The following is a 16,127-nucleotide window of genomic DNA, read 5'->3' as shown; positions in this document are numbered from 1 at the left end:
TACCAAAGTTCATAAATGCAGGCTTGCTATGGCTGATGGAAATTGCAATCCACGGGGGGGGGGGGGGGGAGGAGGGAGGTGCTCACCATCCATGCCCTAGAATAACATGAAGTAAGTTGTTTTGCCTCCTTTTATGAAATAAGGTTTTGCGAAGTGGCTGGTTGGAAGTACAGTTTAGGAAGTCAGCAACACTCGACTCACAGCCTCAGAGGTCAGCAATGGCAAACCTGAAGAAATAATTTGGCAAGAAAACCCCATTATAGGTTCGCCTTAGGGTCACTGCAAGTCTGAAAGAACGTGAAGGTATACAACAACAAAGAAATCTTCTCAAAGCAAATAATTAATCTGTTACAATATTATTAGGTCATGCTGGCACATAACCACCCCCAATGCAAGCTGGGAACACTTTCTTTGCAACCGTAGACTGTTTCTACACTTTTTGTTTTCAATAGCTGTCAATCTGCATTAATATCAGTTAATCAGATAAGTTGATAAACCTTTATTTAACCAAAAAATTGTGAAACTTATAAAGAAGGGGATGGAATTGTGCAGGTATGCACATACATAATCCCCCCACATACTCTGGGGGGAAAAAACCCATTACAATGCTGTTTAGGGGTCTTCTCACCTGTAAAAGTCCAGTTTTGCAAAAATGGCAGGCTGTAGACAGCAGAAGTCTCAAAGTCATGTAAATAGTACAAGTACAAGCACCCTGCCCACCACTCATAGCTGACTGGGTTTACTTGACAAGGTTTGCTAAGAGGCGGGTATGGCTTTGCCTCCCTCTCAAGCTGAGAGAGTGTGACTTGCCCAAAGTCACCTGATAGATTTCTATGGCGGAGTGGGGCTTCCCACCCAGTGTCCCAGTCCAACATGCAAATCCTACACCACGTTGGTTCTCTTGTTATAGTTTGTAACAATTACATGAGCTAAGAAAAAGTGTTTGGGGTTATGAAAGTGTGTGCGCTTTCCTCTCACTAGAGGGCAATGCTTCCATAGTTATGCTAAAGAACTAAATCGCTGGGTATTTTCTATGGGGAATATACATAAGGGCAGTTGCAGAGGGAACTATTTGGCAAGGCAAAGCAAAGTCTTTATGCCAAGGGTTGAGAGAGGACTAGTCCAATTTTTTATCTCCCCCACACCATCAAATCTGATTAAATAAGTAATTAACAGTGTCAGCAACATCATGCAGGGTTTGAAGTAGTTACTAGAACTCCCAGAAGGTTTTCTGATATATGTTTTATGAGCTATACTGAGTGCATGATAATCTAATTTTCAGAATGGTCCAATGTGTATTCCACAAAATCCACTGCCTTCCCTGACTTTTCATTCAGACCTAGTTGTTGCTGTTGTTGTTGTGTGCCTGCAAGTTGTTTCCAGTTTACGGCGACCCTAAAGCAAACCTTAGGCCAATGCTCAAACCACTACACTCTATGACTCTGGAGACCGGGGTTTGAATCCCAGCTCAGCCATGAAACCCACTGGGTGACTTTGGGTAAGTCACACACTCTCAGTCTCAGAGGAGGGCAATGGCAAACCCCCTCTGAACAAATCTTGCCAAGAAAATCCCATGATAGGTTCACCTTAGGGCCGCTTGAAGGCACACAACAACAACAACAACAAGGGGTAGTCTTGGCAAGATTTGTTCAGAGGTTTGCCACTGCCTTCCCCTGAGACTGAGTTTTATGTAGGAATTGTTTTTGTCTTGCTCTTTGCAATGTTAGAAATTGCAGAGGACTGAAGGAACATTTCATTGGGATTGGATTCTTGTGTTGGAGGAGCAATGCCTTCATTTTGCACACACATGCACCAACCTGCACTCCTACTACCTCACAAGATCCCGTGATGTGAAGAGAGAGAAATCTAGTGGATGAATGTTTTTATTTGGAAGATAACAAGAGAAGGTGAAGAGAGGGAAAGGGTTAGGGAAAAGTAAGATGGTATAAGAAGGTATAGAGCCAGCCTCCTGTAGTGGTTTGACTGTTGGACTGTGACTCTGGAGAGCAGAGCTCAGTTCCCGCTCAGCCATGGAAACCCACTGGGTGACCTTGGGCAAGTCCATGCTCTCAGCCTCAGAGGAGGGCAATGGCAAACCCCCTCTGAACAAACCTTGCCAAGAAAACCCATGATAGGGTCACCTTACGGTCACCATAAATTGGAAAATGACTTGGAGGCACACAACAACAACAACAACAACTGTAATAATGTGCAGTTGGTCCTCTGCATCTGTGGATTCTTTATCCATGGATTCAACCACCCACAACTTGAAAATATATATATTTTTAAAATTCCAAAAAACAAACATAAATTTTGCAATTTTATATAAGGGACACTATTAAACTGTGCCACCAAGGGACCACTGTGTAGGTAAGGAAAATAAGGAAAGATTTGGTTGGATGACATTGAGGAGAAGGTAAAATGATGGTTGTGAAGGATTGTAATTGATGGATTATCAGTATCAGAATATAATTATGATAAACACACACACACAAAACCAATTACATTCCAATACTGTAGCACCTTGGAGACTGAAAGAAATAACTTGGCAGCATAAGCTTTCGCTCTCTCTAAGGTGCTACATACCAGATTTCTCTACAGACTGATTCTACAGACTAACACGGCTATAGCTTTGAATTCTGATACTGATAATCCAGAGAGAGAGAGAGAGAGACAGTGACCAGAGGTCCTCAATGCCAAGGAGGACAAGGTGCCACAAAAAGGAGGACTTGACCAAAGAAAAGTGAAAAGCACCAAGATACATTTAAATTAATGCTTCTTAGTCAGACTCCAAATGGAGGACATTCCTGGGCAGAAGGCTGGAACGGAGGACGTGTCCTGGGAAAAGGAACAGAGCCCTCCTTTTCCAGGACGTGTCCTCCATTTGAGCCGTCTGTCCAGGAGGAATCCCAAAAGGCCCTCCATTTTGAGCAGGACTAAGAAGCATTAACTTGTATTTCTCATAACTTATATTCAACTCATAGCTCATATATTCAATATAATGTATTATAATTCAATGTATAACTTAGATTCAAAATGAGTGTTTTGAGCGGGACTAAGGAGCACAAATGGGCATTTATACCGGGTGACCAGAGGTCCTCCTCCTTTTCTGGGACGTGTCCTCCATTTGAGCCTTCTGTCCAGGAGGAATCCCCAAAGGTCCTCCATTTTGAGCAGGACTATGACGCATGGGTTTACATTTTGGTGGTTGCTGACTTACGGAGACCCTGAGGCAAACTTATCATAGGTTTTTGGCAAAGCTTGTTCAGGGGAGGTTTGCCATTGCCTTCCTCTGAGGCTGAGAGAGTGTGACTTCTTACCCAAGGTCAGCTAGAGGGTTTTGTGGCCCAAATGGGAACTGAACCCTGGTCTCCAGAGTCACAGTCCGACACTCAAACCGCTCCACCTGGCTCTCAATTCACATTCATGACAGTGTTTTTACCTCAGGGGGACCAGAGCGTCCTCCTTTCCCACGAAATGCCCTCCATTTCAACCTTCTGTCAGGAGGAATCCCAAGAGTCCTCCATTTTGAGCATGGCTAGGAACTGGACTAAGACTCTGGAGGCCAGGAATTCCTTCCTCTGTAGAATCAGCGTTGGAGAGAAATCTTGCTGCACCTTGGAGACTCTCTGAAAGAAAGAACTTGGCAGCAGCAGCAGCAGCAGCAGCAGCAGGAGCAGCTTTCCTGGGCTCCGGCCTCCTTCCTCAGATGGAGGGCAGGGTGCAGGTCCCAGGTCTGCCCTGGACAGTCACACTCTCTCAGCCTCAGAGGGTTCAAGGCAACCCTTTGGAAAAGAAACTTGCCAAGAAAACTACAAACCAAACTACAAAGTCGGAAAAGGAGGCACACGACAAGGAAAGGAGCAGGAAACTTATATGTATGTATGTATCTTTTTCAAAACAACATATTATATCATTGTTATTTGTTTCCCCCTCTTACTTGCTGTAAAGCCCTTCATATATATATGCGAAATGGAGGACAGGCCAAGGGAATATATATATTCCCTTGGCCTGTCCTCCATTTCGCAGCCAGGGCTCTTCCCTCTCCAGAGAAGCCCCTAAAAGAGGCGTCGGGAGCCCCTGGCTTCCCTTCCCCCTCGACCTCCGGCGCCCGAGAAGGGAGCAACTCTGAGGGGGAGCCTTTCTTCTTCCCTCTCCCCCGAGAGCCCCCCCAAACACACATTCCCTCCACGGCGGAGCAAAGGGCCGGAAGCAGGGGAGGACTGGAGGCTTTCCTAGGCCACTCCGACGGAGCAGGACGGGGCTGCTCCCTCCTCCTCCTCCTCCTCCTCCTCCTCGGAGGCCCCTTTGGCTCCCGGCCGGGACCCAGCCTTCCTCCCTCCCTTTGGAGGACTTTCCCTCCTCTTCCTTCCTTCCTTCCCTCCCTCCTTCTTTTTGGAGGACTTCCCTCCTTCCCCTCTTTCCTTTGGAGGACTTGTCCTCCTCCTCCTCCTCCTCTCCTTCCCTCCCTCCTTCCTTCGGGGGCGGGGCCTGCAGTCCGGGGCTATAAAGGGCCGAGGCTGCTTCCCTCTGGGTCAGCTCTCTCTCCCTCGCCTCGCCTTCCCTTTCGGCACGTGGAGCCCAGGAGGGACCTTCCTGCCCCGCAGCCTCCGCAGCCACTCCTCCCTCGCCCTCCAGGAGAGAAGAGACAAGAGGCACCTTTCCTTCCTTCCTTCCGTCCATCTAGATATGTATCACTTATAACTTGGGTCGCAAAAGCGGGGGCAAGACCCACCTTTGGGCCCCAGGTGAGCCGAGAAGAGGCTAGCTCCGTCGGGGAAGGAGGAGGAGGAGGAGAAGGGAGTGTTGCCGTCGGGAAGCAAGAAGGACGAGGAGGAAGAAAAGGGCGCTTGCTGGGGTCCGGGCAGAAGGGGCCCCTGGCGCCGGTCTCCCTGGCGCTGCCGCGCCTCTCTTCCCCGATGAGCTGCTCCTCCTTCTCGGCCTCGGCTGCGCTGGCCTCCCTGGACGCCCTGGAGCCCTCCCTGCCCTGCTTCCGGACCTGGTCCCTGGAGCCGGCCAACTTCTACGAGGCTCCGGGGCTGGAGAGCGCGGCGGGGCTGAGCCCTTCTTGCAAGGCGGTGGTGGCGGCAGCCGTCGAGGATGGAGCCGGAGTGGGCCTCCCCTCCTCCTCCTCCTCCTCCTCTACTCCCGCTAGTAACAGCGCTGGCAGCCGGGACTTGGCGGAGCTGAGCGCGGCGGCGCCGTCGATGTACGAGGAGGAGAGCGCCATCGACTTCAGCGCCTACATCGACTCCATGGCTGCAGCCTCTGCCTCGGGGCCCGGAGTGTCCTCGGTGCCCACCCTGGAGCTCTGCCACGACGAGCTCTTCCTGGACCTCTTCAACAGCAGCCAGAAGGGGGGCCTGGGCGAGTACCTGCAGCTGCCCCCGCCGCCCTCCTCCCTGGCCAGCCTCCTCCACTCCGGCCTCCCTCCCAGGAGCAGCACCTCCGCCGTCAAGCAGGAGCCCGACTGGGAGGAAGAGGAGCAGGAGGAGGCTTCCTTGCTCCCCTCGCAGATCGCCGCCTGCGCCCAGACGGTGGTCTCTCTGCCGGGGCAGCCCACGCCGCCGGCCTCCCCGGAGCCCCTCCAGGGCAGCGCCTCGCCCTCCAGCTGCAGCAGCCGCTCCTCCTCCTCCTCGTCCTCCTCCTCCTCCTCTTCCTTGGCGGGGAAGGCGCCCCGTCCCTCGGCCTCTTGCTCGTCGGGGAAGAAGTGCCTGGACCGCTTCAGCCCGGAGTACCGCCAGCGCCGGGAGCGGAACAACATCGCCGTCCGCAAGAGCCGGGACAAGGCCAAGCGCCGCAACCAGGAGATGCAGCAGAAGCTGGTGGAGCTCTCCTCCGAGAACGAGAGGCTCCACAAGAAGGTCGAGCAGCTCAGCCGGGACCTGGGCCACCTCCGGCACTACTTCAAGCAGGTGCCCCCCGGAGCCTTCCTCCCCGGAGCCCTCCCGGCCCCAGGACGGTAGTCGCCCGGGAGGAGGAGCAGGGAGGCCCACTCCCTTCCCCTCCGCCGCCGCCTCCTTGGACTCCCCTCCCCTCCCTCAAAAGCCAATACCTCAGAGAAAGAAAGCCGCACAGACTGCACTGCCAGGGATCCAGGGGATGGAAGGGCCAGGCTCAAAGGGCCCCACAGACTGGGCACCAAAGACTCTGCAGACAAAGCGCCCGAAGTGTCCGGAGAGGTCTGTGTCTAGAGACTTTGCACAAAAGCGCCTGGAGACTCTGCACCAAACTGTCTGGAAACTGTGCCCCAAAGTGAGCAGAAACATTTTGCAGACAAGTGGGCAAAAGGGGCCTGGGGCTGTGTCTCAAAGCGCCTGGAGAGTGTGCCCCAAAGGGACTGCCAGGGGACCCTGCCTGGCTCTCCCTCTTCTTCTTCCTCCTCTCCCCAAAGCCTGGCCCAGTGCTCCTGAGGCCCCCCCTGGCCTTTGGGTCTGCTGAGCCAGGGCTCTTCCCCCAAAAGAGGGGCAGCCTGACTTTGGGGCCTGGGAAGCCAGACAGAGCCATGCCCTGAGAATGTGGGCCTTTTGCAGGTGCCTTAGTTTTACTTTGGAAATGGGTTAAGCTTGGGTCTTTCAACTACAAAACTTGCCAAAAAAAGGTGGAAAAAAGCTATTCTTTCTTCCTAAATTATTATAATTTTTCTTTTTTTGTAATGATACTTTTGTTGTTGCTGTTTTTCTACATCTCTTATGGAGACGCAGCTACGGTACTTTGTAAAATATCCCTCCCTGCCGCTGCCGCCCCAAAGAAATGATTTTCAGACTTCTGGAAACACTTTATATTGTAAACCGCAAGAGGAAAAAAGATAATAAGACTGAATATGCGCAGAACTTTTATATATAAGATTTTTACAGCATTTCTAAAAATAATAATAAAAAAACAACCTTTGAAATGTACTTGGACTATGTATTTGTTGTTACTGAACAACTTAGTATGCAGTTTCTTACAAAACATTACGGTTAGTATCTGCTAAATGGCATTTAAATGCTCCTTGCACAGATGACAGATACTACTAAAGTGGGGGTCCAAATGACAGGCGTCCATACTATCATTTAATGGCTAATTGGGGGAGAAATGACCTTTGTTGCAATTTTTTGCAGGTTTCAGATAAGAGTATACGTGTCACAAGTAAGTATGAACATCAACAAGTAGTAAACTGCATTTCTATATGCACTTATCTGGAGGAAACAACTCACCTGAACTCAAGAAAGCTTCCTTACTGAGGAGGCATGCCATTGCATTGCTATGAGTTTTCTTTGGCCACAAACTCAGTGCAACTGCAGGAAATGTGAGAAGGACAAAGAATTACTCCGTGTGTGTGTGTGTGTGTGTGAGATATCACACATGAAATATATTGAGTTTGAAAGTCATACCTGTGTAAAAGATTGAACACAACAATTTTTAGAGGACAGCGTTGTGAAGTAGCAAAATTGCACAACAAAACAGAAGCCAGTCTGGGTGTGAGCTTAATAGGCCTCGGGGAAAAAAGGCTCTTTTAGTAGTAGTGATCATAATGATGTATAATAATAATAATGATAATAATAATAATAATATTTGTATCCCGCCTCTCCCTGTATTGGATCAAGGCGGGTAACAACAAACTTAAGGACAATAAAAATACAACACAACAAGCCACAAGTAAAAACAGCAAAACAGCAAAACATCAAATCCAATTCCCTATCTCTCTCCCGCCTTAAAATAGCGTTAAAAACAATTCCCAATAAAATGCTACCGATAAAGTAGTCAATTGTATATGAAGGCAAACCAATGCACAGAGAAAGTCCAACCATGCAAACGTTTGGTATTACTAGGACTTCCTTGGGGTTTGCATTGATCTTACTCAAATAGTTGGTGGGGAAGGTTGAAGTGCTCTTGTCCTGCTGCAGGGCCATGCACTTGGGCTGCTTCGGGTGTTAAAAAGCCTTGCACTGTCTCTAAAATAATTTTAGCACTCACATGGTCACAATCTTACATTTTACTATGTGTATATAAGTACTGGAAACCATGATGGCCCTGGCTTCCCAGTGCATACATACACACAGGATAACAATTTGTAGCACTATTTGTGTAGTGGTTTGTAAAATATACTTCCAGGCTACTGAGGGGCCACCAAGGTGGCCAACAAGAACATAAAAATGGACAGCCATTCTTTGTGCGGTCGATACAAAATAGGATTGCTTTTTCAGAAGTCAAAAATCACTCAGCAGTTTTATTACTTTCAAAGTCTACAATAACTGGAAAGGGGGCAGGAAAATTACTGTACCACACAGACCATCTCAGAGAGCAAATGGTTTCAGAAGCAGGGCCAAGCCTGGGATTTCCATGTAGGGTCTAGGAAAGACCCCTGGCCTAAAACCCTGGGGATCTAGCCCAATGTTGTCAACTCCGATTAGCAGCAACTCTGTTAAGTGGATGGATAAATGACAACGTCCGTTTTGTATAACTCTCAAAGACGTTGCTGAACTTACACATCAGTCAAAAGTAGCATAGCTAATACTAAGGGACAATGTGAACTGGAGTCCTACCAAAATTGAGGTCTACACAATCTTACTAGAAAAATCAATGATGCTTGGCGAAGTAGAAGGCAGTAGGAAAAGAGGAAAGCTTACATCAGAGATGGATAGACTCAACCAAGGAATCCAAGGCCCTGAATCTGCAAGACCTGAGCAAGGCTGTTGCAGATAGGATGACTTGGAGATCTTCTCATTTGTGCGTGTGTGTGTCTTTAAGTTGCCTGTATGACAACCCCATGAATTTCAATTGGGCAAGGAATTACTCAGAAGTGGTCTTGTCAGTTCCTTCCTCATTCATTTGACAGTGTAAGTCAAAGTTACAGTGTAGTTCTCCAAGCCTGAGCTAAATTTCTGTATAATGAAATCAAATATAGGCACGGGGGGTGTATTCTGTTGGGGAGTACAAATCTGTAAGCATCATAGTTAAAGTGCTCTGAGGTGGAACCCATCCTGATCCCCTCAGTCCTCACTGGAAAGCAGCCATTGCTATTGATGAGGGTCTGTTCTTCAGTCAATAAGAAAGCAGTCTTCCCTCCAGTGAGCAATCGCCTGTGAACCACGCAGAAGCAGGACCTCTATCCCTCTTGCACCAGAAATGGCTCGTGTGGGAGGTGGGACAGCCAGTCAGCTGCTTTCCAATCATCAGGGGAGCAAACCATTGTTCACAGTACCTACTTCCCAGTAAGAGTGGTTTGGGAGATGTTCATGGTCCCTATGTACCCCTAAACAAGAGGTTACCTAAGGAGTGTACGTATGAGACAGTCACAAGAGTGTAACTCTGTTACACATTCATAACTGCTGAACAGGATTCCAGCCAATGTTTTCAAAATCTGGTCATAAACACACTTATTTGGTATGAAGGATGCCTATGTAGGATTCCAGGTTCCCATCTCTCTCTTCCCTTCCCCCTCACAAACTAAACACAGAAGCCAGGATCCAGCAGCAGAGTAGGGAAATACTGAATGCAAACAACAGGAAATTCCATGTACACAGGGGTTCTCTGCTCTCCATCCCCCTGAAATGTCTGCAGATAAAGGACTTCAGATCACAGTTGTTGCAAGACAGCATGTCCAGCTGATTCCACTATTCATTTCTGAGACCATATAGTATACAAAGTTAAAGCTTTACGGTTGCTAAATCTAACTTGGTTTTATCTACAGATTGCAAGGAAGTATGAAAATATAGTTAGCATTCAAAAGAACTAGTGCGAGGTAGCAATCGGTCCATTATACTTTTAATTATGCTATGTGATACAATAGGAACTTTATGGAAGACTGCTTTCTCAGATACAACTACCAAATACTTGTATAATTAGATAATGGTTAACTTTGTACACATGTCCTTGACACCTTTATCACACCAGCAGAAAGTAAAACTCTAATCGTCTGTAATATTTATTTGAAATTTGTAAAAAATACAGATCATCATTAAGCCAAGTCATACTAGACACACTGTGGTTCAACACATACCATACTTTATATTGTATTGGGATTCATATTTTACATTAACACAGACAGGTGATCTAAAATGTACAGCGGTAGTTCCAAATTTGTGCTTGCAGCCCAATGGGAGTGCTGTGGAACTTTGCCTACCTTCCCACTCTAGCCCTCCATGCAGCCCCAAAACAGGGTCTCCAAAAGGGTCTGCAAAGCTGCAGTGAAAGAGGTGTGCGCACAGCTCAGACATTAATTTAAAATGCTTTCCCTCACAATGTAACTGTTTTGATATCCACACAGAAAAAAGCATTCCAACTTTTCAAATGCATTCTAAAAATTAACTTCTAGATCAAGAAAAAAGTATTTTTGGAACATATTTCCAAATTGTTTTTCTAAAAGCATTGTTGGAAATTTTCTCTTTATTTTAGTGCTTTGGATTTAAACAAACAAACAAACAAAACAAACAGATGGCCATGAACACATACACAATGGGAAATTAAGCACCTGCAAATTCCAGAGAGTTAACTTCTCTCAGTGAAGGCAATGAGAGCTGAACAGCTTAATGTCGTTTTACAGATGCCCAGCATGAAACATTAAAAAATTATTCTGACAGAAGACTGAAAATTATTTATTGCTGCTAAGTCCTTAATATGCCTGTATTATACATTATCTACAAATCTAGTTCACAACTATGTTACAAAGTTCATGGACAGAGTAGCAGACATTATTTCCTTTCTTTTCTTCCTGCATCTGGGAGAACAATTTCTTCCAATCTAATACAGCTAGATGGGTGGTTGGTTACAGACTGGACGTAACAATATAAAAACCCCACCTCCTTTCCCAGCACATTCTTCACTTCATAACTCTGAAATGATAAAGCACATTCATTAAAACAAACAACCCTGTACATTTTGTCCCAGCCAGAACAAAGTTGAAAACTACTCAGTGTAAGGTATTCTTCCAAGTAAACCATTTTAGGGTTTTTCCCCCCTTCTCCTTTTTTATGGCTCCAAAAACAAAACAGCACACACACAGTAGTCCTTATGGTTATTGTTATTTGAACAAAATCACTTGTAAAGCAAATTTGAATTAGACATTCAGAAATGCAGTATCACAACAGCCAGAATCCTCTTGGCAATAGGGGTTATGCTAGTAGAAGTACTTGTTTCAGTGTTGCACAAGGAGGCATAGCAACAGACTTCTCCAGGCTGTGATATATATGTATAGGCTGTTCCTGGCCTCCCAAGAGCTAATGACTGGCACCTGGCTGGTAACCATCAGTCTCCTGCATTTCCATATATGTACTACTAGCAGAACATGTGAAGGTCTACTTAAAGTAAGTTCTACTAGGTGCAATGGGACTTACTCCTTGGTAGGTGTGCACAGAATTAGCTGGAAATATTCTATTCAAACTGGCAAATCATAAAGTCCCATTGCATCTTAAAAGACTTGCTTTCAAGTGGACCTGCATAGAATAGTTTTCACTTAAGTGAAAAATCCAACTGTCTACTATTTTTTCCTCTAGGTGATATTCCAGGGATACAGTATCTTTTGGGGAAAATATTTATGGCTTGTAACAGGGCAGTTTGGCTAAGTTTAACAGAAACATCAACAAAGCCAGTTATCAGTTCTCAAAGTTAATTCAGGCCCTATATCTTTACATAATTTGACTCTCTTCTGAATGCAATCCTCATGCATCTGGCATTATGATGCTCTAATTTCTTTAAAAATATATATTTTAAAGTATACATACTCCATCCTCAGTGGGAGAAGAGTCCAGAAGTGAAGAAATGGTATTTTGTAGCAACTAATATAACACAAAAAAGGACAAAAGGAGAATCAAATTTTAGCATCTTCTACCCATGTGTAAAGTCATCCTATTTGATAAAAATTAAAAACCTAAACCTATTACAATCTGTTCTTTCCTGGGAATGAAGCCAAATGGGATCAAGCAAGCAATCACTTTATTTACAATCTGCTTCCCCCCCTCCCGCAAGTGGACTCTCTTATAGGGTAGGTTTGTGGCCCTAAAATATGTAAGCTATTGGTTATATGCAGTTGTACTGAAGGAGATGTGGCTATAAGCAGTTGTATCAACTTCACCAAGAAAACATGTTGAGGTTTTCATGATTCCAGGGAACTGATTCTAGGGAATCCTTCCAAGAGAAGGCCTTTCACCTTTAAAATCTTAACAATTGCTATGGAAATGGTATTTGAGGAAAGAGCCAGTTCTCAATGCAGTGGACTGAGAAACTGGACAGGACATGAATAAAAGAGACACAAACTTTATTAATTCATGAAATGTAGTGCTTTCCCAAGGTCATCCATTAACGTTTATCCTGGAAAGGCTGTTGTTAGGATAAAATAAGATAAAGAAGTTGCACGCTGCCCTGAATTTTAGAACACAGCAGAATAATAATACTAGCCCAGAGTTTCATTCTTATTCCATAGAGAAATGTCAGTTCTTTACAGAAATGTGCAACCTGTAGTTCTAGTGACCAACATCAGTGGTCCACCTCAAGACATGGCACACTGCACCAAATTTCAGCAGAGCAGCAACATTAGAAAATGTGTGTATATGTGTGCATGGAACCATTATCAGTTTTTCCAAACCACAATTTCTCAGTAAAAGAAGGCATGTGGTGTGTACCTTCTTTTACTGAGAAAATGTTTTTACTGCTATCCTACCAAATTTATACCCTGAAGCTTCAAAAACAGCCAGGGAGCTAGAGGCAGCCTATTTGGTGCCAATCACTGTTCTATATAGCCTGAAATAAAACGTTTGGGGATATATGATGTATTTTTAAAAAGCTTTCAATGCATGGGTTTTTAAGAGGTCAGCTCAAAAGACAGAGCTACATCATTGTAACTTTGTCTCCCATGTAGGAATTTGGCCACCATTTTATTTCAGGGCACTTGAATTAACACACAAGAGTCTCAGTACAGTCCAACAGTTCTTATAACCTGAACATTTTATTTTCATACCTTGATTTTTACTGTGGACGATGGTCGGGACTGGCAATGCACAAAGACTTCCAGGTGCATCTTGATAACTGGTGAAATGATGGCTTCACAACACTGGCTGCAGTATAGCAATTCTCTGAAATGATAAAGGTACATGTTGTATGTGCATCTAGCACATTACATATTTCCTCATTACTTTCACTGTTTGATTGTGGCCACAGTATGGTACATGCCTTCTTGATGTGTACTTTGTCAACTGGAAGCATATTCATACTTTTCCCACCTACTCTCAGTGACATGTAATATTCCTTTAGAGAACTAGAATGGAACTTAAAATAAGGAGGGGAACATGGAACTCCCAACTCTATCTGCTAATGCTAATGTTGGGCAAGAACGCAACTGCAATGTTGAACAGGCAGCAGGGATGATATTTTTCAGCCTTTTTGTAAAAAGTACTCTTCCTTCAACTATGCTTCAAGATCAGAAAATATAAACTGCTTCAGGATAATTGGGGTGGGTGGGAGTACAATTGCCTGGGAGAATCAACAGATGTGGAAGAACTTAAGTACCCCACAGCTATTTATGCCCTATTGATCTCCCATTGAATTTCTGTTGCAATAGTGTATTTAGGAAGCTCTACACTGGGTTCATTTCTTTATACTAAGCCTGCCATTCAACCAAAAAAGATTCCCACAGCTGCTTATGTAACATCAATTACATCCCTGTCAAATGCTTAAAACCTAAAAGATATCATACAAAAGAGAAAAGAGATGAAGAGGGAAGAGGAAAACAAGTAAACTCAAGAAAGTAAGTTGCATTAAAGGTGCATCATAGTTACTATAACATCCAAATGGAATGAAAAGAATTCAGGGAGAGGTGGATTCAAATAAAGCTGAGTTGGTAGAATGACTCTGCTTCCCATCTCTCCTTCTGCTGCAGTCACCTTGGTAGACTGTGACCAAGGACATTATGATGAAAACCCTTCTTGGGTGTTCTCAGAAACATTCCTTGATACACTTGGACGCCTTATTCATAGTAATGGCCAGCAACACGGATGGATAAGATCTGCCTAATCTTTTGGTTGGCACACAGTTATGTAAGTTATGCACTGCATAAAATTGTAGTAACTTTTGTCTTTAATCTGTTCCTAATGTATTACAAATGAGAAGGGAGGGAGGAGGGACTAAATAGATTGAGAAAGGTGACAGAAGTGGGAGGGATGGAAAATGAAATACTTCTTGTTCCCTTTCTTCATATTATTTTTTTATAAACCTGTATCATTATTCATTTCCACCTGGGCTCAGTGTCCATATAAAGAGGGGTCCTACTAGACCATACAAAGGGCTCCTTGTCCTTTTCTATAGCCTCTGTTTAATCTTCCCCCTTTGATCACATTACATGCACTCCAGAGAAAAGGAATGGTTGGGGAATATGGGAATCATGCAAAGACATCACAGGGCTTCCACTTCCTGTAAAAGGCTACTTGAACATGTAGAAAGTGCAGGCCAAAATGAAAGAAAGAATACAGAGCATTGTTAATCACAACTGCAATTGTTCTACATTTGGACACAGTTATCTCTGTTTCGATGTGCATCCATTAGCTGGACAAAACCTAGTGGGATATAACATTAAATAATGATCTATCTATCAGAATATTTTCTTTCCTTCTGCATGAAATTAAAAGCAAAGCTGTGGCAACATCTTGATCAAAATGAGGTAGATTATCTAGATTTATACTAAGCGATTCACTCTCTTAACCTACAAATGTTAAATGTACATATGATCTTTGGTGAAGAATTCATAAGAAGATTTCTGAGACTCCAAATGTACAGTACCTATAAGCATAGTCCTTATCTATGTTCTAGCTAACATGTTCTTACCTGTCTTGTGGATGTTGCTCTACATTTCCATTGCCACATCTGTTACATGTAGGCCAGGAGAAAGCTGTTTTTTCATTAACTCCAACAACAATGCCTGAAACAAGGAAGAAATGTTGCATAAATACACACTTAACTATTATTGCCTTTGGCATTTGTGTCCATTTGGCTTAATATATTGTTGCTCTTTCATCCCTGAAAAAACAAACAAATAATTTTTTGTTTTAAAAAAAGGAACCTAAAAAGGAAAAAGAATAACCTCAGGTATGTTCATTTAAAAAACACCTTCTATTAAATCAGAACTATTTAAAAACAACTTTAATTAGCTTTTGGAAACAATGGATTTTTCCCTTCCTTTCCAGATTGCCTAGTAAACATATTTAGTTAAATTAGACAAGTTTATACAATTGTATCTCAATTTAAGAAGACATAATATGAACAGTACATTTGTTTCATTGTTTATAAAACATTTATCTATTGCCCCTCAACCCTTGAGCACCCCTGAGGCAAGGTGACCAGATGCCCTCCTTTTCCAGGACATGTCCTACATTTCAACCTTCTGTCCAGGAAGAATTCCACAATGTCTTCTAGTTTGAGCATGATGAGACATTTTCCTGCTTAGTAGCCTGTTCTCACTGCAAATAGGGGGATAGGATGGATCCTTCTAAAGATCTTTTATCCTAGGAGTAGCAGCAGACAAGACATGCCCCCAGGACTCAGGGTGAGCTTGTTTCTCAGAGGAGAAAAGAACAGCAAATGGGCTGCTTGAGGACACAATGCAAATGTGGAGAGTCTCCCTCCCCCCCCCCTTAATTTTAGGACACTGGACAAATGAAAGGGATAATTTAAATGTAAATTCAGTCAAGGGTTTGTTGCTAGTAAAGTACAATTTAAAGCATTGGTCTTGCTCAGAGTTCTATAAATATGTTGCAAGCCAAGAAGGCATTTTAGCCAAAGTAAGTTTAACAAGAAAAATACAGTTGTGTATATAATAAAACACAGTATATCTAACATAGATGTAAATAAACCATATGAAATGAATTTATCTATTTATATAAGTGCTTTTAGCTTTTATTAGGCCCTACATTTTTCTTGAGTATCCTACATTTTGTGGTGCCTTGTCCTCCTGTGGGATGAAGACAACCAGTCACCCTACCCTGAGGCAATGCCAAGGCACCTCTCAAAGGCCTCCCCATAAGGGTCCTTCATCACTTCTTCCACAGCAAGAGCAAACAAACCAGGTAATCTTCTGTAAACAATAGTTCCACTATTTTCTTAACTGGCAAACTAAAGTTAACAGCTTTGAATCAAGCCAGGATAGTAAGTCAAATTAA

The 16,127-nt window shown here is 44.1% G+C and overlaps 2 protein-coding genes across 6 annotated transcripts in view; one reads left to right on the top strand and one right to left on the bottom strand.

Moving 5' to 3' along the window:
• The first annotated feature begins 4,426 nt into the window (after positions 1 to 4,426).
• Positions 4,427 to 6,899, top strand: CEBPD (CCAAT enhancer binding protein delta). The gene has a single exon (XM_089517279.1). It carries the CDS (start codon positions 4,920 to 4,922, stop codon positions 5,964 to 5,966), a length of 1,047 nt encoding a protein of 348 aa, XP_089373405.1. The 5' UTR covers positions 4,427 to 4,919; the 3' UTR covers positions 5,967 to 6,899.
• Positions 6,900 to 9,889: 2,990 nt separating this feature from the next.
• The window catches only part of SPIDR (scaffold protein involved in DNA repair), a 211,047-nt gene continuing 204,809 nt past the window's right edge, over positions 9,890 to 16,127 (bottom strand). For all 5 annotated transcript variants that reach the window (XM_089517269.1, XM_089517271.1, XM_089517270.1 and 2 more), the window contains 4 exons: positions 14,797 to 14,890; positions 12,938 to 13,052; positions 11,706 to 11,759; positions 9,890 to 10,817 (listed from right to left, as the gene is read on the bottom strand). In XM_089517269.1, the coding sequence (XP_089373395.1) occupies positions 10,677 to 10,817; positions 11,706 to 11,759; positions 12,938 to 13,052; positions 14,797 to 14,890 (404 nt within the window). In that variant the 3' untranslated portion in view covers positions 9,890 to 10,676. The remainder of the gene's footprint in view (positions 10,818 to 11,705; positions 11,760 to 12,937; positions 13,053 to 14,796; positions 14,891 to 16,127) is intronic.

This window comes from Sceloporus occidentalis, unplaced genomic scaffold (assembly GCF_023333645.1).
Source record: "Sceloporus occidentalis isolate IW3139 unplaced genomic scaffold, rSceOcc1.0.p SCAF_3, whole genome shotgun sequence".
Taxonomy (NCBI): domain Eukaryota; kingdom Metazoa; phylum Chordata; class Lepidosauria; order Squamata; family Phrynosomatidae; genus Sceloporus; species Sceloporus occidentalis.
The sequence above is the reverse complement of the archived record's forward strand: the minus strand, read 5'-3'. Positions and strand labels throughout refer to the sequence as shown.

What these genes read in the sequence shown, in the direction of transcription:
- CEBPD (XM_089517279.1), top strand. Translation starts at nt 4,920, where the DNA reads ATGAGCTGCTCCTCCTTCTCGGCCTCGGCTGCGCTGGCCTCCCTGGAC.